This window comes from Camelina sativa, chromosome 13 (genome assembly GCF_030686135.1).
Source record: "Camelina sativa cultivar CO46 ecotype springtype chromosome 13, ASM3068613v1".
In the NCBI taxonomy this organism is placed as follows: Eukaryota; Viridiplantae; Streptophyta; class Magnoliopsida; order Brassicales; family Brassicaceae; genus Camelina; species Camelina sativa.
Window position 1 is genome coordinate 6,598,174 of NC_141892.1, and position 24,793 is coordinate 6,622,966.

At 37.4% G+C, this 24,793-nt stretch overlaps 6 protein-coding genes across 8 annotated transcripts; 2 read left to right on the plus strand and 4 right to left on the minus strand.

Moving 5' to 3' along the window:
- Positions 1-1,229: 1,229 nt before the first annotated feature.
- LOC147929250 (uncharacterized) lies at positions 1,230-3,753 on the minus strand. The gene is made up of 2 exons (XM_087480540.1): positions 3,718-3,753; positions 1,230-2,672 (listed from the first exon to the last, which is right to left on the minus strand). The coding sequence occupies exons 1-2, from the start codon at positions 3,751-3,753 to the stop codon at positions 1,230-1,232; spliced, it is 1,479 nt and encodes a 492-aa protein (XP_087336666.1).
- LOC104735696 (DNA repair protein RAD4) lies at positions 3,331-8,050 on the plus strand. 2 transcript variants are annotated; one of them, XM_010455524.3, is made up of 13 exons: positions 3,331-3,539; positions 3,805-3,956; positions 4,173-4,442; positions 4,547-4,639; positions 4,767-4,859; positions 4,938-5,039; positions 5,272-5,321; positions 5,658-6,323; positions 6,411-6,666; positions 6,758-6,952; positions 7,048-7,200; positions 7,329-7,538; positions 7,618-8,050. In XM_010455524.3, the coding sequence occupies exons 2-13, from the start codon at positions 3,828-3,830 to the stop codon at positions 8,005-8,007; spliced, it is 2,607 nt and encodes an 868-aa protein (XP_010453826.1). In that variant the 5' UTR covers positions 3,331-3,539; positions 3,805-3,827; the 3' UTR covers positions 8,008-8,050. The 2 variants fall into 2 exon arrangements, with proteins under 2 accessions (XP_010453826.1, XP_087338542.1); XM_087482416.1 differs by lacking the exons at positions 3,331-3,539; positions 3,805-3,956; positions 4,173-4,442; positions 4,547-4,639; positions 4,767-4,859 and having other exon boundaries at positions 4,950-5,039; positions 5,696-6,323.
- Positions 8,051-11,417: 3,367 nt separating this feature from the next.
- Positions 11,418-13,545, plus strand: LOC104735697 (uncharacterized). The gene has a single exon (XM_010455525.3). It carries the CDS (start codon positions 11,496-11,498, stop codon positions 13,014-13,016), a length of 1,521 nt encoding a protein of 506 aa, XP_010453827.1. The 5' UTR covers positions 11,418-11,495; the 3' UTR covers positions 13,017-13,545.
- Positions 13,546-13,861: 316 nt separating this feature from the next.
- Positions 13,862-16,155, minus strand: LOC104769948 (uncharacterized). The gene is made up of 7 exons (XM_087481378.1): positions 15,794-16,155; positions 15,486-15,563; positions 15,280-15,355; positions 14,599-14,672; positions 14,412-14,485; positions 14,264-14,306; positions 13,862-14,170 (listed from the first exon to the last, which is right to left on the minus strand). Exons 1-7 carry the CDS (start codon positions 15,821-15,823, stop codon positions 14,159-14,161), a joined length of 387 nt encoding a protein of 128 aa, XP_087337504.1. The 5' UTR covers positions 15,824-16,155; the 3' UTR covers positions 13,862-14,158.
- Positions 16,156-16,286: 131 nt separating this feature from the next.
- Positions 16,287-18,074, minus strand: LOC104735700 (uncharacterized). The gene is made up of 4 exons (XM_010455527.3): positions 17,739-18,074; positions 17,194-17,332; positions 16,985-17,081; positions 16,287-16,681 (listed from the first exon to the last, which is right to left on the minus strand). The coding sequence occupies exons 1-4, from the start codon at positions 17,776-17,778 to the stop codon at positions 16,451-16,453; spliced, it is 507 nt and encodes a 168-aa protein (XP_010453829.1). The 5' UTR covers positions 17,779-18,074; the 3' UTR covers positions 16,287-16,450.
- A 26-nt stretch (positions 18,075-18,100) lies between these two features.
- Positions 18,101-24,694, minus strand: LOC104735701 (protein PARALOG OF AIPP2). 2 transcript variants are annotated; one of them, XM_087481377.1, is made up of 13 exons: positions 24,607-24,694; positions 24,121-24,181; positions 23,773-23,833; positions 22,686-23,468; positions 22,471-22,556; positions 22,194-22,282; positions 21,786-22,067; positions 21,213-21,671; positions 20,280-21,033; positions 19,936-20,166; positions 19,697-19,821; positions 19,147-19,430; positions 18,101-19,031 (listed from the first exon to the last, which is right to left on the minus strand). In XM_087481377.1, the coding sequence occupies exons 3-13, from the start codon at positions 23,773-23,775 to the stop codon at positions 18,303-18,305; spliced, it is 3,825 nt and encodes a 1,274-aa protein (XP_087337503.1). In that variant the 5' UTR covers positions 23,776-23,833; positions 24,121-24,181; positions 24,607-24,694; the 3' UTR covers positions 18,101-18,302. The 2 variants fall into 2 exon arrangements, with proteins under 2 accessions (XP_087337503.1, XP_087337502.1); XM_087481376.1 differs by lacking the exon at positions 24,607-24,694 and adding an exon at positions 24,321-24,493.
- Between the last annotated feature and the right edge of the window lie 99 nt (positions 24,695-24,793).

Below are 24,793 nucleotides of genomic sequence, written 5' to 3' on the forward strand. Positions count from 1 at the left end.
TATGAATTTTGTGACACCTAGTTCCATGAATTATCAATCACGTGAATTAGTTGTCTATACTAGAAGAAGAAGAAGAATTAATCGTTCAGTTGTACTTTCGTTGAATACTTGTTGCAGGTTGTGTGTACTTTGGTAGATTTGAGTAAACGGTACAACTAGGTCGCAATATTTGGTCTTATGGTTAACCGCTCAAAAGAAAGTGAAGAATTAATCGTTCAGTTGTACTTTCGTTGAATACTTGTTGCAGGTTGTGTGTAATTTGGTAGATTTGAGTAAACGGTACAACTAGGTCGCAGTATTTGGTCTTATGGTTAAAACTGATGTTGTTGTAGGAACTGATCTGATTGGTATTGTACTTTCGTTGAATACTTGTTGCAGGTTGTGTGTACTTTGGTTGAATTGAGTAAACGGTACAACTAGGTCGCGGTACAACTAGGTCGCAGTACAACTAGGTACAACTGAGAACATTGGTACAACTGAGAACATTAGTACATCTGAGAACAAATACATCATGATTTTAGAATAAACAGAACACTAGGAAGAAAAAAAAATATATATCCAACGTTTTTCTAATAAAATAACAGCGCACGTGTGGGTGTGTGGGGTTCTATGATAAATGGCGGCGCAATTTAGTCATAGTTGTACCTGGGTGTACAGTTGTATTATGCTCGCCATAGTTGGACTTTAGAGATATTAGTGAATTTGTGGTTGGACTTGAATAATGTATACTCTGATGTAGTTGGACACATTACTTCACATCATTAATTATCATCTAAAAGGTTTGGATAAGATAAATTTTCAAAAATTATAATTTCCATAATCATTTGGATAAAATAGGTTAAGTTGTAGAAATTGTTCCTTATATTATTAAGAGTGTTTAAATGGAAGATGTTTTACTGAAATACATAATTTGAATTATTTTATAAGTTTTGGATCAGATTGGTATTCTTGTACAAAATGTTATTATTACTGTAACTAATTTATTGTTTTGTAATCATAATTTTACTTAACAACTACTTTGTAATTAAGTCATAGTTGTACCTAGTAGAACCTTGTTGTACCCAAAAATAGAGAATCGAAACACGAGTACAGATTAAGTCATAGTTGTACCTAGTAGAACCTGGTTGTACCGAATACAAGAGAATCCAAACACGAGTACATATTAAGTTTTACTTCTACCATAATACAAAAAAATTGAAGTACAATGTAAAGACACAGATTAAGAGGTTTCAGGAGGCTGCAACCAATTGTCCAAGTTTATGCCAGGCCGAGACTTGTTCCTCTTCTTCCGATAATGTTCTCTCGAAGATAAAAAAATGTTTTTCTTGAGTTCTTCCATTTTTAGGAGTGTACTCTGGAGGTAAGGCGAACAACTGACGTTTTTCTTTAGGAACACTCCAACTCGACTCATGCGGTACTAAAAATATCGTTCTATAATATGCCAATGCCCAAGTCTCTATCAAATAATAAATCGAGCATAATTCATGGATTTGGATATTCATAGCTCTTCCTTCCTTCCTCATCAGGTTCCTGGTTGCGGCAATCGCATGAACACAAGGATACTTGTCTATATCACTAACATGTTGTTTCTTACCTCTCAAGGCAGTAGAGTATGACAACTGCAAACCAAGTCTTCTTTGCACGATGTTCATGATGTTTTTAGGAGTAGGGGTGTCGAATTGACCTGGATAGTCATCATGCAAAATAGATGCTACTAATCGTGTTGACCCTTTTTGTTTACTAATGCTTGTACTCGCGACACATCGAGAGCATGTATGCATCTTTCTGTGTACTCTGACACTAAAATAGTCAGAATTCTTAACTCTTGCAACATGTAAATACCACTTACAACCTTTTGAATCTTGCTTGCATCTTAACATAAGTCGATCCGCATCCGACTTAAATGTTTTAATATTAAAGCAGTTTTTATTTGCAGCTCTATGAACCAGATCTTGCACATCCTCCTTAGAGCAAAATTCTTGATTTATTTCAAGACCTGTACCATCTTCCCATTCTTTAAACTGACTTTTTTCGACATTAGATGGGAGCTCTGCATACTCATGCCTATCATCCATATCTGAATCTGAAACATCAGCCCCAGATTCATTTATTTGTCCTACATTCTCACACTCTTCATTAACAATAATCTCTTCATTAACAAAACTCTCCAACACCTCCTCAATAATCGGCTCATTTTGTTGTTCACACGGGTTGAAAATAGTTAGAATGCCAGCATTTTCTACATCAACAGCTTTGCCATATGAAACCAGCTCCCCATAATTCAAACCAACTGAACTTACTCGCTCTACTCTTGAAAGTTGCGCAACCCTCTGGTTTGCTTCCAAATTGCTAAATAACTCTACATGCAACACAAGTTTAAGTCCATCTTTATCCACTGATGTTAGATAGACAAAACCGTCCTCGTCATCTACAATATACCACTCTCTCCGAGCATTAGATAGACTATAGCTCAATTTCAACATACCCTTCGTTTCATCTATCCCAATCTTCCTCCTTATCTTATCAACTAACACTGAGAAAGTTATTTGCTCCAAAGAAGAGGTCTTAAGTGATATAGCGTATAAACCATTTTTTGAAATCCATTCATGCTCCTCTGAATAATGCCCTCCATAATCAAAATGAACGTTTGTGTGTATGCTTTTTATTGCCTCCTAAAAATAAAACACAATAAATTCAAACACAATTCTTATTTACACACAATTCATCACAATCAAACCAATTGTACATTTTTTCCAAATAACCTACTTTTCATATCAAATCCCTAATTTAACTTCTCCAAATTCTCTAACAATAAGGAAAAAAGGCCAACCTGAACCCACACGCGACGTTAGGATGCGGCGACGTCAGAAGAGCTGGAGTAGGCGAGCTTACCAAGTTTTCCGACGTCCCACGACCGGAGGAGCTGCGTCTCGGAGCATTACAACCAGAGGAGGAAGGAAAGAGGAGGCTGAGCAGCTAAGTAAGAGAGGAGCAAAACATGGGTCAGCTTATAAAGAGAGAACGAGTTACGTTGGATTGGTTTTACTTTGCTCAGAGAGGAATTGAAGGAATTGAAAAGGGAAGGAGATTATCGGAGAAAAATCGGGGAATTGGAGGAGAGAGAAGAGAGATTTGATTTTTTATTTCTTTATTTTCTTATTTTTCAGATTATATTTAAAAAACAAAATAAAATAAAATCAATTCATTAAGATTAAAAAGAGAATAACATATTATGAGTGGCATACTGATTGATTATATAGCGGCAATCCTGATTTTTTTATTTTAATTAGTGGCATATAAGACTTTCACTCGCAAATAAATAATAATGGAATGTCCAAAAAAAAAAAAGGGTAAGTGACGTGGCGACATTGAGGCGGTTTAATGAACTGGTTTGGTGGGTCCCATCTTAAAGAAATCTTAAGTCCCTCTCGGAATCGGAGAAAGGTTTAGTTTTTTTCTCCGTACGTCGGTCGAATTTGGCGCGTGAAATCGTTCGCTCCGGTCGAATACTTTCTGTCTCCTACGGCCTCGATTCGTCGGTAAGTATCTTTCTCTCTTCGAATTTGACTCTTTGGGGAACGATTGAGAAAGCTTTTTCCTTTTTATATATTTGTCTCTGTACTTATTATTTATGCAAAGAACATAACTTTATCATTGGAATTGGATATTAAAATATTGGTTAGTGTCCATCAACGATGGAAGTTGCAGAGAAAATACAATGACTGTCGCTTTTTTTGGTAACCTAATCGTCATTGTCTTTCGGCTTTAATTTTTTGGATTTTGTTTTTTTTTTTTAATGCTTAGGGTTTTCTGGAGAAGCCTGAAAGATGAAGTCTACAAGTGATAGTAAGGACGGTAGACTCTCAGCAGCCTCTAGAGCTGCAGTCAACAAAATTCTTGACAGAAGAACTTCTCGAGGCAAGAAGAAGCAAGATGACAACTTTGATTCCTCAAAGGTGGTTTTGTCTCTTCTCTTTATGCCCAGAACATTTTATTCTTATGGTGATTTTACTATTGGTACTTAAAGATGTTAGTAGGAGTAGCAAATTTTATTATAGATTGTTTACAAGGTTTCTTGTTTTTGTCTTTTCTTTGCCAAAAGATTCTTTTCTTCTATAGTTCCTCTGTTGTCTGGGAGTGTTAAAGATTATTTTAATTTTCTATCTTTGCAGCGGGATAAAAGTGTAAATGACAAGGGGAAGCAAGCCGTTAAGACAACTTTAACTGATAACGTTCTAGAGGACAGGGAATGTGTTACGATTGTACTCTCGGATGATGATGAAATGAATGATTCAGACTGGGAAGACTGTCCAATTCCTATTCTTGATAACACGGTTGATGCTAATGTTGATGACACTAGAGAGTTAACCATAGAATTTGATGATGATGTTCCTGATGCTAAGAAGCAGAAGAATGCATACCGTGCAACAGCAAAAGACAAGGTATACTGTGCTTGAACTAAATTTCAGGATTTTCTATATGATTACTTCTGTTTCTTCTCCAAATATGAGTGGTAGCTAAAGAGATTCGGACTTTGTCGTTTAAGGAACGGGCGGAACTTGTACATAAGGTTCACTTGCTCTGTCTGCTCGCAAGAGGGAGGATAGTTGACAATGCTTGTAATGATCCCTTGATTCAGGTAAACAAATTGTATCCATCAACTACAACTGTGTTACCTGTTGCTCAAAAGTTCTATCTTTTCTTTTTGCTTGCTTAGGTTGCATCCTGCGTTAAAATTTTACCTAATCTTTAAGTTTTATTCGCAGGCTGCCTTGCTTTCACTTCTGCCATCATACTTATCAAAAGTAGCGAATATCGAGAAAGTTACTGTCAGGGATGTAGCCCCTCTTCTTCGTTGGGTATGGGTTTACTGGCCTGTAGCTTTTATTTTGTTCTGATGGAATGTTAAAACAACTTTTCCCTGGCTTATATTGTAGGTTCGTGAAAACTTTTCCGTTAGGTGTACTCCCAGTTCTGAGAAAACTTTTCGTACTTCCCTAGCATTTGCTCTTGAATCTCGTAAAGGCACAGCTGAAGAGGTAAGCTTGTGATCAGATTTTTGACATTTAACCTTTTTTCATTTGGTTAACTTCAATTTGCTAATCTCAATTTTCAAACAAGTTAGCTTCCTTTTTCCAAAGTATCTTGAATATCTGCGTGTGAAGATTACTCTGTTTGGCTTTTCCAAAGTTAATCCTTCTTTTAGGAAAGTAGTGGTCCAATATTGATCAAAATCAATTCTATAGGAAACTTATGGAATCCTTTTTGCAGCTTGCAGCACTGTCTGTTGCTTTGTTTAGAGCATTAAAGCTCACAACTCGGTACGTAATACTTTTTACTGTTGCCACAATATAGTATTTATATTTTGTTTCCAGGCTTGTTTTGAATCTGTTTTTTGCTCTGTGTATTAATGACACCTTGTCATGACTATATGAGAGCTCCACTCTTGCACGTTTAATGTGTTTCCTCAGTCACATTTGGCCAAGTTTTCAGCTCCATAACTTTCATTGCCATTTGATGTTGTGCTTTTCAAGATTAATCTTTGTCAGATACCTATTTACAGTACCATAGTTTCTGAAGTGTTGCTTATTTATAATACTTATGCCTTAGTATGCCAAGTATGTTTCGAGTTTTCTGTACTAATTTTAGTTTCGCAGGTTTGTGTCTATTCTTGATGTTGCATCCTTAAAACCAGGGGCCGATAAGGACGAATCATCAGGTCAAAACCGAGGTAAAATGAAGCATGGGGTATTCAGGACCTCAACGCTTATGGTACCAAAACAGCAGGCCATCTCGTCATACCCAAATAAATCTTCTTCCCATGTTGAGGATAAAAGTCTCTGTGAAACGTCGGAGCCTCAGCATAGGAACTCCCTGGGATCTGATCAGTTGCAACACGATACAGTCAATTCATCTTGCGAAGCAGGAACGTCTAGTAAATCTGGCGGAACAAAGAGGAAAGGAGATGTTGAGTACGAGATGCAAATAGCCATGGCTTTGAGTGCAACTGCAGACAACCAACAGCGCTCTAAAGTGAACGGGAAAACGAAAATTCGTAAAATAACAAAAGTAATTGATGGCCCTTCAGTTTCTAACCAAGTAATATCCACGGCTATCGGTTCTAAGAAAGTAGATTCTCCCCTTTGTTGGGCTGAGGTGTTCTGCAATGGGGAAAACATGGATGGGAAATGGGTCCATGTGGATGCTGTTAATGGAGTGATAGATGCAGCGCAAAACGTTGAAGCTACAACTACCGCTTGCAAAACCTCTCTTAGATATGTTGTCGCTTTTGCTGGTGGTGGAGCCAAAGATGTCACTCGCAGGTTTCTATTACATCTAGTTTCTTTATTGGAGGTGGAGCAAAAGATCTTCTTTACATCTAGTTTCCTTTTGACATTTTTCTTATTCAGGTACTGTACAAAATGGCACACTATTTCATCCAAAAGGGTGTGTTCAGTGTGGTGGGATATGGTATTAGCACCGTTAATACATCTAGAGTCAGCCGCAACTCACAATGAAGACATTGCTCTGAGAAATTTCAATAGTCTAAATCCTGTTGCTAACAGAGTTTCCTTGAGTAGCTCTTCCTATGGTATAAGGAGTGCTCTTGAAGATATGGAGTTGGCTACGCGGTCGTTGACTGAGCCGCTTCCTACTAACCAACAGGTAAATTGGGTTTAACCTGGCAAATATATTTAAAACTCATGCTTCACTTAAACGGTTGAACTATCAGCGATCCCTTTATTTAACCTTGCAGGCCTATAAAAGCCACGAACTCTATGCTATTGAGAAATGGCTTCACAAGAACCAGATACTTCACCCAAAAGGTCCAGTTCTGGGATTTTGCAATGGTCATCCAGTATATCCTCGAACCTGTGTGCAGACTCTTAAAACAAAAGAAAGATGGCTCCGTGATGGGCTACAACTTAAGGCGAATGAAGTTCCCTCAAAGGTTTCCGTGTTTTATTCTCCCCCTGGTGATTATCTTAGTCATTCCCCTTTTTTTCCGGTTTGATGATCAACTCTTGAAGTCTATTATTACATTAGATTCTGAAGCGGAACTCGAAGTTCAAGAAAGTAAAAGATTTTGGAGATGGCGACGGTAACATCGGAGGTGGTTCTTATTTGATGGAACTATATGGGAAGTGGCAAATGGAACCATTGTGTCTCCCTCACGCTGTTAATGGAATTGTGCCCAAGGTAAAACAAAAAGTTATCCCTCTACAGTTGCAACTTGCAACTTCATTGATTAATAGTTTAAAACAAAACATAACACACTTTGTAGACGGGACTAGTGTATAAGTGTAAAAATCTTTTCTTTTTTTCAGAACGAGCGCGGTCAAGTTGATGTCTGGTCTGAGAAATGCCTCCCACCTGGAACAGTCCACCTAAAGCTTCCTAGAATATTTTCGGTTGCTAAGAGATTTGGTATAGATTATGCACCTGCCATGGTTGGTTTCGAGTACAGAAGTGGAGGTGCTACTCCTATTTTTCAAGGTATTGTGGTCTGTACCGAGTTCAAAGACACAATCCTCGAGGTACAGTCTCCATAACTTACGATCTGCCACCATGTATGGATCCTTTGGTTTTATCTCGCTTTTTTTTGGTTTTGGTTAGGCATATGCAGAAGAACAAGAAAAAAGAGAAGAAGAGGAGAGAAGAAGAAATGAAGCACAAGCAGCTTCAAGATGGTATCAGCTTCTTTCGTCGATCTTAACCCGTGAAAGATTGAAAAACCGTTACGCTAATAACTCCAACAGTGTCGAAACGAAGAGTTTGGAAGTGAATTCAGTGCCCATCATTAAGCCGAAGAATGTGAAATCACCTGAAAATCAGAGAGTGGCTAAGACTGGAGGAGGAGGAAGGTCACGAGTAAGAAAGACTCGTAATGAAGACGAAAGCCATGAGCATGTGTTTCTTGAGGACCAAGAAACCTTTGATGAGGAAACCTCTGTGAAAACAAAACGCTGCAAATGCGGCTTTTCTGTCGAAGTTGAACAAATGTAGATGTTACTTCGTTACTATTTAGATTTTGATGATTTCTGTTCAATTATTTCTTTTTCTTTAACCAATATCCGAGAAATTAACCCTGATCGGACATATATCTCAAACCAAAACCTTCTGTCTCAAAATAATAGCTTCCAAAATATAAAATCAAAGTTATATTAGCAAATATTTTTTGATATAATGTATTAGCCACATTCCCATATCCAGATTTAAAAAGGTCATGGTGCCCCTTTGAACACCACAACTTGAAAGAACTAGACGAAACTTGTATATAGAACATGTCTTCCATCTACTGATTGCTATGTAAGCATCCCATCTTCTTGCTCTTTGTCTAATTTTATGTTTACTATATTGGAAAAGTAATGAATTAACAAAACCGTTGTGATATAAATATTTACACAAGATTAGTTTTTCACCCACTTGTAGAGAGATACATAGAATTAATATCTTCCAACTGGGCCAATGACGAGAGCGTTCGCGAAGCACTTCATGTGGTAAAGGTATATAATATACATTACAAGTTTCAGTTTTATTTATGTCACGGTTTTAATGCCAAAAATAATATCGAATCTCTAAATATTTTGAGTGATTTGAGTTTTGAAAAAAAATTAAAAGTTTTGATAATATTGTGAATCAAATGCACTTCTTACATGTACATGACTTAGGGAAGTATAAGAAAATGACTAAGGGATGTTAATCTATGGACACGCCTTATAATATGGACATTAAGAGTAGCGTACGATACCATATGGCCATGGATGATAAACAATCAAGTTGCTGGTTACACTCAGACTTATGCCAATAAGATGACATTTGCTACTGTCAAAGCAAAGTCTCCATTGCTTTTACAAAACTTTTGTTTTTTTTGAACTTTGCATATGAAAAGGGTTTAAGATTTTCTTTTAAGTTCACAGGGCGGTGGGCATACATGAGCTGAATACAAACCAGAGGAAAGCTCTATCATGTTTAAGAGGTGGTTAACTGGCCAACATCTACAAAATCTCTCTTATGCTATATTCATTGATAATATTATCAAAATCTTGCGTTTGTTATTTGTAAAATTGTTGTTGAATCATTTTTAATGCAAGCATGACACATGGATTAAGGATGTCTAATCCGGTTAGTGTCGAGTTTAGAAATTTCTAAATCAAGAAAGCTGTTTAGGTGTAACTGAACCCAAAAATCTTTTTTTTTTTTGGTGTGCAATCCAAAAAATCTATTATATGAAAGTTGGCTAACTCTCTCCCTCAACATGCCACCTCAGCATTTTAGAAAAATTTGGAGCTGACACCTAATTTAAAATAGCTAGCCAATCAAAATATAACAATTAATACAACTCAGATTTTTGAATCAATGTTAATTATTCTCGGTTTCACGTCACTTTCTCTCTATTCGTAAGTCTCTGACACACTGAATCAAAAAAGTAAAAAGTCTCCCTCTTCTTCTTCTTCACACCATAAGCTTTTCTTCCTCAACCCATAAAGAGAAAGTAGTGGCTGATGTGTTCATGTTGTAACAAACATTTCGTGTATCACCACCAACATATCCTTTATAATTATCTCAAGCAAGAGCGTAATTGTAATTGATTTGCCACCATTTTCACCTGAAGTAGAAATGTAATACATTTGGAGAATTAGGCTCTCTCTCTCATCTCCTCTTTCTCTCTTCTTCGAATATCTCTCTTTGATGTTCCAATTTCAAATCAATTTTCTATCACAAAACCAGAGAAGAAGTTTTTGAGATGGAGGTAATTTGAGTAGAAGCAAAACCAAATATGTCTCTTTTCAAGTTAGTTTCCGTGATCAAAGATTTTCACCCAACTCACAAACTTAGCGAAGATGGATTTGGACCCGTCTTCAAGGTACCCTCAATTCTGACATGCCTAATCTTAAAGTTTCATCTTTTAAGTGTATTTTTGACCATTTGTTGTTTGTAAGTTTTGTGTGTGTGGTCTGTATTGTATTGATTCATTCTCATTTCCTACATTTTTGTATGAAATTTTAGTGTAGCAACTCTTAGTACAATAGCCCGATCCAGAATATTGGATATGATGCGATTGAGTTGAAAATTGCTATGGTATGTTACTGTTGAGGTTCTTTAGGGTTTATGATTAGGGTGTATGCAGGTAGCCTTATCGCATATGTTGGTGCGAGAATTGGCACCCCGACATACCGATCTAAACCTGCAAGGAAACCGGTTATCCAAACCGAGAGTCCGAACAAATAATGGATTCGGGCTTTAAGCGGAGGCCCAATATCATCAAGAAGCCCAGTTCCGAGGTAGGGGACCGACTTCTCACCTTGCCCAGCGGCTGACCTAATAAGAAGAGAGAAACTTTTCTAATCAGCTGGACTATGATTTGGAAAGTGAATATATTCTGTGAATCTAAGAAAGTCTATAAATAAAGGGGAATCCCTTCATTGTAAATCAATCCAACAATTAATACAAAAACCCTAAATTCATCTCTGTTCTTCAGCAAACTCTAGCTTGTTCTTTAAGAGATTTAATTCCTATTTCAATTTCTAGTTCTAATCCAATTTCTTGGAGAGATAGTGTTATTGAATTTGTTTCCCCTTCAAACAAATTCATTGTGTGAAACTCAGTTTCTACAGCATATTAGAAGCAACCTCACTTTCTCAATCTAAAGTTAAATTAATAACATAACACAAAAATCTCACAAATCTTTTCAAAAGCCTCTCGATGTTGACCCGGCTCAAGGGGGTGGCGGGAGGGGAAAAATCCAAGGGTCCACTCCAAAATTCAGAAAAAACTTTTGAACAAAGGGCACAAAAAAAAATTGTGAAAGAGGTTTCAAAAATTTAGTTCACCTAGGACCTAAAAATATTGAGACGAGATGTTGGTTAGTGAAGTTTGTTTGTTTTTGTGAGGACTATTGCTTTTTATTTTCAAGTGGATTATACATATTTCTTTAGATGATGTAATTTTGTATTTGAGTGTTTTTATTAGTAGTAGTTGTTGTTACAACTGTTGCATGTGGAACTATTGAGGTTGAAAAGAAAGTGTTTGATATTGTTGTTCCTACGGTTGTCGAGAAGAAGGAATTGGTATCCTACTATAACATCTATTGCAAAGTATGAAACATCGGTTGAGGCGACTGCTATTAAACACACAGAATTTAAAAATCTATACAAAACATCCTATAAATAAACGTTAAAAGACAAAAATACAAAACAAAAAAATAAACAGTACAAATGAAAACAACAACCCGCGCATAGCGCGGGCACCCACCTAGTAAAAATAAAGGTGAGTCAAGAAATTGAAATTACAACTGAGATAACCGATTAATTCTGCTCCGGTTTGGTCTAATAAACCGGAATCCCCCATTTTAAAAATTCAGGTGAATTAGAAACCGGTTAAGAGTTGTGAGGTTTTAGACTTTTACCACTTCTTCTTCTTCTTCTTCTTCTTCTTCTTCTTCTTCTTCTCTCGGAGAGATTGGGAACGAAACTAGACTCAAGCTTTGAAGCATGAGGAGATCGATCTCTTCGAAAGCTAAGTCGTTTCTTCATCGCAATCTTCTCGATAAAGGTAATCCCGGAACCTCTCGGTCTTCTTCTCCGTTTAGCATTTGCGGTTTCTGTTTCTCGAGACGAGCTTATTATTCCGGTGGCAGTGATTACCGAGAAATATTGAGAAATGGGATTCAATATATGAAACTAGACGAATCGCTTGATCTCTTCTTTCACATGGTTCGGTGTCGTCCTCTTCCTTCAATTGCTGATTTCAGTAGGTTATTAAGTGCTATCTCCAAGATGAAGAAGTATGATGTTGTGATCTATCTTTGGGAGCAGATGCAAATGTTGGGGATCCCTCATAACCTCTGTACTTGCAATATCTTGTTGAATTGTTTCTGCAGATGCTCTCAGTTCTCTCTTGCGTTGTCGTTTCTTGGGAAGATGATTAAACTTGGTCATGAGCCTAGCATTGTCACCTTTGGTTCTTTGCTTTGTGGATTCTGTCGCGGTGGTAGGGTTTATGATGCTTTGTATATGTTTGAGAGAATGGTGGAAATGGGATATAAGCCTAATGTTGTGATCTACAATACAGTTATTGATGGTTTATGCAAAAGCAAACAGGTGGATAACGCTTTGGATCTGTTAAACCGGATGGAGAATGATGGGGTTAGACCTGATGCTGTTACCTACAACTCTCTTATATCTGGACTTTGTAATTCAGGTAGATGGAGCGATGCTACCCGAATGGTTAGCTATATGACCAAGAGAGAGATCTACCCTGATGTATTTACTTTCAATGCATTGATTGATGCGTGTGTGAAAGAAGGGAATATTTTAGAGGCTGAAGAATTGTACGAGGAGATGATACGAAGATCTCTGGATCCTGACATTGTTACTTACAGTTTACTGATTTACGGGCTTTGCATGTACAGTCGCCTAGATGATGCAGCGCATATGTTTGGTTTCATGGTTACCAAAGGTTGTTCCCCGGATGTTGTAACTTATAGTATTCTCATTAATGGATATTGCAAGTCTAAGAAGGTAGAGCATGGGATGAAACTCTTCTGCGAGATGTCTCAGAGAGGAGTAATTAGAAATGCAGTCACTTACACAATTCTTATCCAGGGTTATTGTCGAGCTGGAAAACTTAATGTTGCTGAAGAAATCTTCAGACGGATGGTTTTTTCTGGTGTGACTCCTAATATTGTTACTTACAATGTTTTGTTACATGGTCTATGTGGTAATGGGAAGATAGAGAAAGCATTGGTGATATTGGCGGATATGCAAAAGAGTGGAATGGATGCTGATATCGTGACATATAATATCATCATTGGCGGGATGTGTAAGGCTGGTGAGGTGGCAGATGCTTGGGATTTATATTGTAGCCTCAATCACAAGGGACTTATGCCAGATATTTGGACATACACCACGTTGATGTTAGGATTGTACAAGAAAGGTCTACGGCGTGAAGCAGATGGGCTGTTTAGAAAAATGATAGAAGATGGGATTTTGCCAAATGAATGTTACCAATAGTGAAGGTAATTAATTAGGATTAAGTGCATCAGCTTAAGGATCTCAGGGGATATTTATATCCGGGTCAGGTTCCTTCCTTTCTTGAGATGTTTAGCTCTGGAAAGATCAACTCAGATCTTTTAAAGACAATTTTGGGACACTATGAAATGAGCTAATCTCAGATGTTCATATGTATTTGGAGAAACCATAGACACTGTGAATTTAAAGCGTAAGCTGCATAGTGGATTTATTGACAGACATTACAGTATTGAAGCTCGCACATATGTGTATCCGATTTCTCTCCGAGAGGATGTTTGCCCTTGAAATGAAAACTCAGGTCTTTCGAAACCAAGTTGGGATTCTATGAGGCGGAGCGCAGAATCTTGATTTAAAGTTGTACATTCTTTCATATTGCCTGTATACTAATGTTTTTGATGTATAATGTATTCTTTAACAAAGTTTCTGTAACAATTTTTTTGTATGTATACCTCTTACAATGTTCTGTATCATTTCTTAGGTTTCTTTATATATCACTTTCAGTGAAGCTTCCGAAGTGTGTTGTAATCTTGTAAGAGAACAATATTACTTGTCAGAAACAGAGAAACGAAAATTTGAACTTAACTTTATGTAACACTGTAGTTACTAGTTACTTCATGTTACTAGTTAATATTTATTACTCTGGATTGTAATGAACTTTGTTACTTCCAATATAACAAAGCTCAGAACTTGTGAAATTATTAGATTCCCTCCGTTGACACTGCATCAATACAGTAGTGCAAGCTAATGAATCTTCCCTTTTGAGCTGTGCAAGCTAATGATTACATTGAATCTTGAACTAAACTATATACAGGTACAAAGCAGATATATACATCTTCAAGACTGAAGCTTCGTTTCATAGATTGTATTATTCACTGTATGTCTCCGGTCTGGAAAAAACCATAAATGATGAGAGAAGTAGAGTGGTAAAATATCTGAACCATCACCAATGTGTGAATGTATGAATAGAAGCCAGAGACAATACAAGCTTCTCTAATTCTACACAGATAAAGAAACAATACAACAGATCTAACTAAAGCATATCATTATATCATCATGCGCGATAAAAAGCGCAATGGCTCCAGTTTTGTACAGTTTTACAGCTCTCTTCTAACTTCTGCTTCAGTTTATACAGTATCCTGTGTAAGTAGCCATACAGTTAACTGGGTATTGACGGAGTTACATAGTAAATTCACAATGCCAAGAAGCGATTATAGAAAAAGAAAACCAACCTTGCTCGTCTGTTGTTTCGTGGTCCCAGTCAATTGATGTGTCCTGCATGCAAAGTTTTACCGATAAACATACAGAATCATGATATGATATATAAGAATCTGACATTGTGGAGGAAAAGAACAGTGAATATTCTGAAGAGGTTGTTACCATGGTGATGAGGATTGGCTGATACCGAGCCCATTGCAAGTGAGTATCATTCCCTTAAATCTGGCGAGATATTCCTGTTCAAGAATGAGTTGGGATCATCTCAAATGGTCAGTCAAAAACTAGATACCATGTTCTTTTCAAATGTAAAACAACTGTTTGTAAATCCCAAAAAGATAATGTTACATACCCGTAAAGTATACTTGTGGATCTCATAAATACCAGTAAAATCATACTCAAAACGTTTAGCAGGGTCCATCAGCACTGCCAAAAAGAAAGAAGAAGCTAACTCACATTACGAAATCATTTAAATTCAAGACACTGAGAAAGAGAGAGAGGGAGCACTGTGCTCTATCAAATTCTCAAGTGGCGATAGAAAACATTTCATACTAAAAGTCAGTCAATAAAGGATCAAGAGATGAAGATAATGCAAGTGATAGTTATGTAGAGTTGTAGACCACTGTCAAACAAAAAGGCTGTGACATGTTAAAGAGAAACAAGTTACACAGAAGTGAAGAGATCTCAGGGGACGTAAAGTTATCAGATGACTGAGACTAGATATAGATGTATCAATACTAAAACAGAGTTAATGAACAATAAAGGTTAAGGAGGTAAATGGATAAAGCTAAAGGCTTAAGCAGTTTGTTCTCTCACTGCTATACTTTCTTTCATACTCGTCTTCCTAAAACGTCTATCTGCTTTCTACATGTTTCCTATTTTCTAAATTTTCTACTCTACTTCTTCTCTCTCTGTCATGTCTTATTTTGTTTCTAGACCAATGAATATAGGGAAATACCAATGAAGCTTGCCACTATCCTAGGGTACTTACGTTCCGATGCATAGAAACCGTCTAAGCAAAAGAAAGACTTACCATTATAAGCTTCATTAATCTCTTGAAACTTCTCTGTAGCTGCACTATCGCCTTTGTGCTTATCAGGATGCCACTTCTGTAGAATGGATACACAAAAATAAAACATCCTCAGCAAAATTCATTCTTCTTCCAGATCAAAAATTCATTATCTAAAGACAAGACTTCTAAGCGGATATTGGAAAAGGGTTATATCTGAGTTGACAAACCAATGCAAGCTTCCGATAATTCAGTCTGATCAAGTCTTCAGTTGCGTCGTAATCAACTTCTAGAATCTTATAGTAATCCTACAAACAAACAAACGAATTGGGCATTCGTCAAAATGATAAGAGAACATACAAACATAATAATCATAATCCAGAAATTTCAAGAACAGAACTCAAACGTTCAGATTCCACTCAAACCAAAACCAGACATTATCTAATAAAAACCAAATCTCCATGGAGAACTCATGCATTTTCCTAGGAATACAAAAAAAAAATCAAACTTTGGATTCGAAAAGACTGGTAATTTTTACCTTAGGGGGAGACTTATCATGGTCTTCCATCTGACATAGACGCGAACAGAGGAAGAATCTCCTCGCACATCATCAGACAGAGAGACAAAACAGAAACCCTAGAACCCTAACGTAAAAGGGGGATTAGGTTTTTCTTTTCCGTTCAACAAAATCGAAACTTTTTGAGGAAAATGGAAAAGTTTCAATCGAATCTTGTGGATTGCTTTCTCAGTAATATCGGAAGAAGAAGAAGAAAGGCTTTGGCTTTATGCGTTTTTCGGTTCCTTTTGGATATTTTGGTGATTGATTTGTGACGAGGCCACCGGCCAATGTTTATCTCTCTCTGTTTTTTTTTTTTCTTTCTTTTTGGTATTTTTACGGATTATTTCAAACCTTATCCAGTTTGTATAAATACTAAGATCTTCTATTTTTCTGATAAAAGTTGCAAATACTAAAATGCTGAGTTGAGTTGAATTGAATTAGACCATATTATGAATTTAAGTTTACTAAAAAGTAAAACAAAAAAGACGTATATATTTCACTTTGCAAGAGGTCTACTGAGGACTGAGAGCACAAAAAGCAACAAGAAACAAAGTGAAGCACCAAATCAATCCTTAAGGAATGGTTTTCAACTCTGGCTACAGATGAAACTTGTTTGTTTTTTTTTTTTCATTTTCTTCAAGTTGTAGCTTCAACTTCGGGGTCAGTTTCGACCGGTACATTGGGGGAAGAACTGTTCTTTTCTCGACCTCTTAAACGCGAAGAAACATTGTCAATCGCGGAATTAAGCTGTCCGATTTTCTCATTCAATGTCTCTCTTGTTTTCTCTAAACCTTCATCGTAGTACGTTGGCTGTTGCGGCTTCTTGAAACCATACTCATCTTCTTCATTCAGTAGCGATCTCCGGATCTAAAATCACCAAAAATAAAGAAGAAAAAAAGACATAGACATCGTTTAGCTAAGATTACATGAGCATTATAGAAAGGTCATCCCAAGATCCAATGAAACAGTCATGAGATAACAAAGATACTATCTGTTTTCTTTTTGCCACTGGAATGTGCATAACCAAAGAACAGAACCTCAATCAACTCAACATTTCAACAGAGTTTCATAGACAAACAAAATAACCGATTAGCAACACAATTCAAAATTATTAAACATGAGGCTACTGTGTAATTCCCATACATAGGATTCCAAAGAGATAACATTTACCTGTGGAGCAAAGATATATGCAACAGCGCCAAACACAGCACCTCCTAGAAGAAAACCAGCTATGAAGTCACCACTGCTTCCACTCCTACTCCCATCTCTGAAGATCATTAGAAGAATTAAGTTGTTACGATGGTTTTAAGTCAAATTCAACAGAAGAGAAAACGCTAGAGTAGTAGTAGTGACAGACATACATAACATAAGATACTTACTGGTACCCAGCAGAAACAGAAAACTTGCGAGTCCGGTTTGATTTATTCAGGATTGACAATGCAGAAGGTTTACAAATAGAACTGAGCTTTGTGGTAGACGACAATCCATTAGCTTTCACATGATGAGATTGAGAGCCACCTGTGCCACCAGATATTCAAGAACCTGAATCAAGAACCTTGCTATGGTGGTATCTGTCAAAATTTCTTACAAATAAAAATTGCAAAATCACAGCTCCCAAAGATACAGTTCGTTACTCTAATACATTTGTTGGCAAACAAGGAATTGATTCTGTATCTAAATGTTTTAGTGATCTGAAGTGCAATAAATCAGGCTAATTTAGCACGATCAACTCAAGAACTGACTCCGTACAGTAACAGCTATAAAAAACACAACCGGAAATTACAAATCATCTCTTCAGTATACAAATCGGAAACCTCGAGGACAAAGATTATATAGTAAAGAACGATGGAAACAAAATGAGCTTATTTATGCACAAAGGGAAATTTAAGGAGCGATATACGAGGCGAGAAGGCATCGATTTTACCAGAGAGAGATAGAGGAGCAACAACAACACATGACGCCATTGGAATTGAACACGAAAGACAGAGATCTGATCCCAAAAACAAAAACAAAAAAAAAAAAAAAAAAAACCACACGCAACGTTTTTGGATATCTTCGAGTGGGGAAATATTATATGTAGGTAAATTACCAATATACCCTCGTTCTTATTGCTTCTTGAGTTGCCACCAAATTGAGACGGTAAGCTTTCTCAACGAGATAATGAGATATAGTCAAACAAGCATCGTTTTCAATATGAGTAACACTACATACTTCAAGAGAGCAAAATAAAATAAAGTAAAACTACATACTATATATATATGTAGAGAAATACAGAGGGAGACACTCTTTTTGTTATTCTTCTATAAAATATATAACCAATTATAATATTTAGAAACATTCGGTATCCTTTATCCCATCACCATTTATATATACAAACCTTGTGATTTTATCTCGTTGGAGTCTTCTTCACCAACCAACCAAAAAAAAATAAAAACAACTAAAGGACACTCAAAAATAAAACTTAACGATAACTTAACTTTTTTTTTGTTTATCTGGGAAGGTCTCTGAACAGAAACAACGGAGCATTCACATTCTTCCTCTCCTCGTTTCCTGGAAATGAGAGTGATAAAGACAGAGATGCTGCGTCCGCCCCTTCATCATCTTCTTCCTCTGCTTTCTGTTTTTCTTTCTTCATACTATTGCTGCTACTTTGTTCACCACTTCCCCCTAAGAAAGGCAACAGTCCCATAGTGTCTTCATTTCCTTCCTCAGCTCCTAACGCCAGCTCCAGATTCGGGACTTTACCGCTTATTAACCCTCTCTTGTTCTCGTCATTGCCAAGTGGGATGAGATTATCCACCATTTCGCTGTCGTCTCTTTCGACATTCAAGTCCAAAGGGAACACGATTTTTGGACTCTTCTCCATGATCCCGGAATCGTGACCAGATGTATCCCGGGAGAAGCTGCTGCTTCCGTTTTCTGTCTTTAGCTTCTTATTCGGGGACCCTTCGCATAAACCATCATTATTGAGCTCCACTTTCTTGTTTATGGCAGATGAATCCTCGTTAGCGGGTCTTGTCAGTTCCCAAAGTGAACGCTTCCTGTGACTAGCCTGATTGTCTAAGCCATGGGACTCGATCCCTGATCCCATGACAGTCAAAGGGACATCCTTTCTACCACCTAATCCTTGTTCCCCAATTTGCTGGGCCTTCCTCACTAGATTATCTCCAGAACTAATTCCAGTAGCTGCTTCTTCCACTTTAGGAGCAATTTCCTCCTGTATCAAGGAACGCAAATGTGAGACGAAAAGGGACTCCCTATATTACGAGATGCAAATATCCTACAACAACTTCAGAGACAAAGGATTTATACAGGGGCTAAAAACAACCCACCTTTGTGCTCGGTGATCGCTCAATAGAGGATACTATGTTACTTGGATTCTCATGACTAATTGCATCTGTCCCATTCCGAGTTTCAATTCTGTTGAATGAGCTCTCACGTGGAGAAGACACTTTCTCAAGATGCTTGGAAGGAGAACTCGTTTGACACAGCTCACTGGGGTCTCTGTCACGCGGCATAACATTTGAAGTAGGCAAAGATGTGTTCTTTTGTGGGTTAGTGCAAGTCTCTCCTCTTCCTCGGAATACACCCCAAAGGAAATATAACATGTTCCAGCCTGCAAGGGAAATATGTCAACATGTAAGCAGTAAATTTCATACAGACTAAACTGGCATTACGTTCTGAATATACTTTTATATCATTGATGCTACTTTCTAAAAACTTATCAAGTTATCAGACAGCATTGCAGTGATTGAAGAGTCATCAACAAGATGATCATGTGCACAAAGTGTAAGTTTCAGCATTAAAATCTAGAAACCATCAACGAAATGATCATAGGCACAGACACAACATGCATGTAAGAGTTTTGGTAAGCATTCCTACGCTGGCAATTTAGAGGAAGCTGGTTGGACGCAAAAATCAGAAGCTCAACATTCTCGAGGTTCCCTTTCAAAGCTAAATCGTTCTTGATCATGTTATCTACTAGAGGCTTGTAGTTTCTCTCATAACTGTATCACAAGCAGTGCAACGAAAACTCTCATCAGTAAAGATATTTAAATGTTAATCATTTAGACCACCAACACGAAAGTAAAAGCAAGTAAATAATCATGTACAAAACCTACCTCTCAATGTCCTTTGCAAAGAAGAATAGAGCTATATGGTCTTCCTTAGTACCTAATTTTTGAAATTGTCCTGGCCATGTACTTAGCCGAGGTACTTCATTCAAGCTGAATTTTTCTGGAAATTTATTCACCACTTCAGCAACCCTGGGTGATGCCAGGGTTGACAGATGTGCTTGCATTCCGCTACACATAGCTAACTGGTTTCTGATTTTCCGCACCTCTAAGTCTCCCCTGGAAACATTATACAAAAACTTCAAGTCAATTTCCGTTACATGGACATATATGAAAAGTATGCCTCGATGAAAAAAAAGAGAACTTCTTCACAACAAGGAAAGAAAACCTACTGCCATATAGACTCATGGTCAGGAATGGCTGAGCTTCTCAATATAACAGGCGAGGGAACTAAAGGCAAATCTCTCATAACAGGCTTTATGGAGGGAAAATTGACTTCAAGTTCCATAGATCGTGGAGGTATTGTATCAGCACCAGAGAGTACAAGCTGCTTCTCATTTGTTACAACTGTCTGTTTGTACGGATCGGAAGTAGGCCATAAAGTCGGATGCCCTCCTTGCAATCCTTCGTGTGACACATAATTCTTATGCAATTTTGGAGGCAATTGATTTCGTAGAGTCTTATCAGAGCAAGAATCCACATTAGATACCAATGACGCATCAGATTGCTCCAATCCTCTGTTCTTGGTAAAGCTGGGCTTTTTACGCAGGGCAGCATCTACTGCTGCTCGTAACCTATTACCCTTATTTATATCCTCCTTAACTTTTTTTGTGGTAGAGAGATCACTATCAGGCACGCCTGAGGTGTCGCTGGATTCTGCAGTCTGACCTCCCTTTTGATGTGATGGTAAGCCTTTTGCACCAGATAATAGGCTAGACCTTTGGCGTTTACCAACGGCTTCTTTGCTTTTCTTCCCAACCTCTCTACATTCCCTGGACCGCGGCAATCCATCATGTAAAGCTACAGTACCGTGGCTTGGTGTGCCCTCACCCGTACAAGAAGGGGATGGCAGTTCGTCCTTACAGTCGGCTTGACTTGAACTTTGTTCGCTGCCACTGCACTTTTCATTTTTGGAAACATCTCCTCCTGCATAGAGAAGAAATAAATAACAAGAGCTCAATCAAGATATCTTTAAAAGGGGGATCTTATACTAAAACGATCAAAACATAAACAACCAAAGTACTATTAAAGATAAAGTAAAGTACCAATTTCTTGACAAAAAGATAAGTATCATAAATTTCTTGACAAAAAGATAAGTATCATACCCGAAGCAACTGGATTTGCTAGACGGTTTCGGTTAAGATTGCTGACTTGCTTCGTCAAGCTACCTCGTTTACCATCAGACTGCAAACCCTTCAAATCACGATTATTATTTGCATGTGAAACAGACGAATTGCCCCGTGATTTCAACTTCTGGTCGATGGAGGATGCTGACACTTTAGCTTCTGTACTACGATCTTTCACTTGCTTTGAGCTTTTGCCTTCTTGCAAATGATGGACTTTCGATCCAAGCACTTTTGCATGCGAGTCGTTACCACTAGAACTCCCTGAATCTGTTGTTCTACTTGACATTGATTTTCCAACATTTCTAAAACCCCCCTCCTTTAACTCAAGTGCAGTATACTCTTTGCCAGTCTTCTGTCTTGGGTGAATAGCATCATCCATAAGTTGCACTTTCGGTTTCGAGCTCGAACAATTGAAGGAACTGGATTTCAAAAATGCACCTGGAGAAACAAAAAACTAGGTAATGCTATACAACTTGCAAAATCACCAGAAATAAAACAAAAGAGAAATGGAATAGTTGCGTTTAGGGAGAGTAATGCCATTATGCAGCCTACCTTTTGGAGGTTGGAGCTGTGAACCAGTAGATCGAGCACTCTCTGTGTCATCACTGAATGATGTTTGATGATTTAGCTTTCCCCTTAACCTGTCTAAGCCCTTGAATGATGTTTCCCGAGATAAAGCACCTATTCTAGGGAGAATAGATTTCTTAGGTGACCCAGTTGGAGCCTCAACCGCCTGTCTTTTCGCATCTGGAGCTGCCTCAATTTTATCTGCGTACCTTTTGCCAGAACTATGTGCATTGAGGGTTACCTCAGTTTCTCTCTTTCTCTTAGCTTCTGCATGTTTCAACTTCCAGTTCGTTAGACAAAATGGAAACAGGAAACGTCGATCCAAAATTCATGCTACTTTATTTCGCTAATTCTTTTCACATCTAGCATGTCCAGTTAAATATTCAGCTTTACCTTGCTTCTGCTTTTCAGCTTCCTCAGCACATTCTTCACATAGCCAATCATCCCCAGGAACTTCATTGAGCCTTTCCCGCATGCAATAGCTACGTAAAAAGAAACACACAACTATATTACTTTGCCCTACCTTGAGTTATGATTGATGGAAGACATGACAGTCAAAATTAATGGTTAATATCTTTCCAAAAAAATTATATTCCTAACATGCGACAAATGCCAATGGAATTTGGCTATTAGTATGCTTTCTCTCCCATGAATAGAAGAGTAGGCTTACGTGTGCTCTGCACCATCACTGCATCCGCTACAGATAGCGAGTAAATCTTCACGACCAGCATCTCCACAGATATCACAAACCTTTACCTATTCAGCAAAAAAAAAAAGGAAAAACCTTCACATGAAAATCATTCCACTGAGCAAATATTGCAACAAAAGACAAAGTAGATGTGTTCGCTAATTTCTCTGAATATGAGAGAAAACAGCCTTACTTACATCATGTTCCAGCAGTTCAGAACCATCACTCTCGCTCTCAGACACAGCTGATGAGATTGGCTCATCTGATATATTTAACGAAGAGCTTTTACTTGATTTACCATCCTTCCTATTCTCGCCTGAACGTGACGATCCTTCAACTGAAGATTCCTCTCTCTCTTTGTCACCTCCTGGTCCTGATTTTTCCTTGAAATTTCCTCTCTCAGAACTGACTCTGTCCTCATGGTTTGATGACTCTTTCCTAGATCCACCCAGAATAGGATTAGAAACCAGAGCTGAATTCAAATTTTTGGCTCGATCATCAGACAATATCCCATCTTCCTGGCCCTCTACACAATTAGAGCTCTGATCTAACACATTAGCTGATGCAGAGACTTTCTGATTCATCCTGCTCCCAGAAAGAGATGTCTTAGAAATCATTGCAACAGCTCCGGAATCATCTGATATCCCAGAACATCTTATGGTTTCCTTACTCTCAGCATTCTCAGAGAGAGCATCATGACTGGAATTAACAAGATTGCTTGCTTCACTAGCAGTGTTATTTAAACTGTTGTGAGTATTAGTTATGGAAGCAGGCAAAAGATCGTCCTCGTTGACAGAACACTGGCTGCCCACTACTCCATGACAGTTTTCATCTGATGACTCGTCCAACTTTGATACTGTGGAACCTACATTACGGTGCATGCATGATGAACATGGAGCAGAACAAACATTACAAGTTCCAGACTCCACTTTTGAGAAACCTCTCTGACCCACTGGACGTTTACCAACTCTTCTATCAGCCTGCACGAGATATAATAACAATTAAAAAAAAAGAAAACAATCATCAAAGGAGTAAATTGGAGAGTCTATATTCTACAAAAGCGTAGTTATGGCAATAGCAATATGTGAAGCTGTTATATTTACTTAGAACCACCAACTTCACAACTTCATCAAAAGCTATCATGATCACATCAATCAAAAGTGTTCATGATGTCTTGATCTAATGCTTAATATACAACTTCATCACTTCTTCTCATCTAGGAAAAAGACAATGATAATACAGCAACAGGATAAGAAGAAAAAGAAAGGGTTTAGCTGATCTCACCATCTACAATAAAATTAATTCTCCTCGACTCGCAAACCGATTTCTATCAAGCTCTTTGCAACTGTAACAAAGAGACAAAGAAGATATTAAAAACTGCAGAACATTTTCCAACAAAATGGAGATCATCACATAAAAGAGCAGCTAAACAACAACAAAATTTACAATTTTTAAAACCAAACCCAGAAAAAAAAACATCAATTACCAAGAGACAACATCAACCAATCACCACAAAATTATCTCAACAGGAGAACGAACGAACCCATAAAACACGGACTCTTCGAGATAATCTAACGTTATAATTTTATAATTAAAAAAAAAAAAATCCCTAAAATTGGGAAATAACATTACATGATTCAGGTCTCCAAATCATCTCCCTTTGAATTGGCTTTCCCCCATCATCTCCATCACCCTATAGAGAACACAAAATTAAAACGAAACCCTAATTTCCCTCTTCAACTCCTACAAACCCTAAATCCTCTCTATCAATCCAGATTCGATGATGCCAATTTAATTTTAGAAAAAAAGCTATCTCTCCCCCACACCCTTACACTGGTCTAAAGATTTCAGTGATGGCTCTCCCTAAGTTTCATCTGGGTTATTTGCCTTTTCCTCGTGATATACACAAACAACACGAGCCAGAGATGAAAGCTGTAGATATATACATCGATACATACATACATACCTATATATATATATATTCAGTCGTATATAAAATTTCTATAATAAATTTTATTTGTTTTGACGAATATTTGTTGGATTTAGTCACACACAAGATTAAAGTAAGAGCTTTTTAAACGCGGTTACTTTTACTACCGAACCACAGTAACTGATTACCTTCTTCTTTCTTTTAATCTTCTCTTTGTGGTCCTCTCCTGATTCCTCCTAAGACTATATATAGTATAGATGTGTGCATTTGATATATAGTAATAAATATGTGAATTATAAATTTTACATAATCATGGCTTTGTAAATCTCTTTATTGGCTGTCAAAAAAAAAATCTCTTTATTGAAAATAAATCTT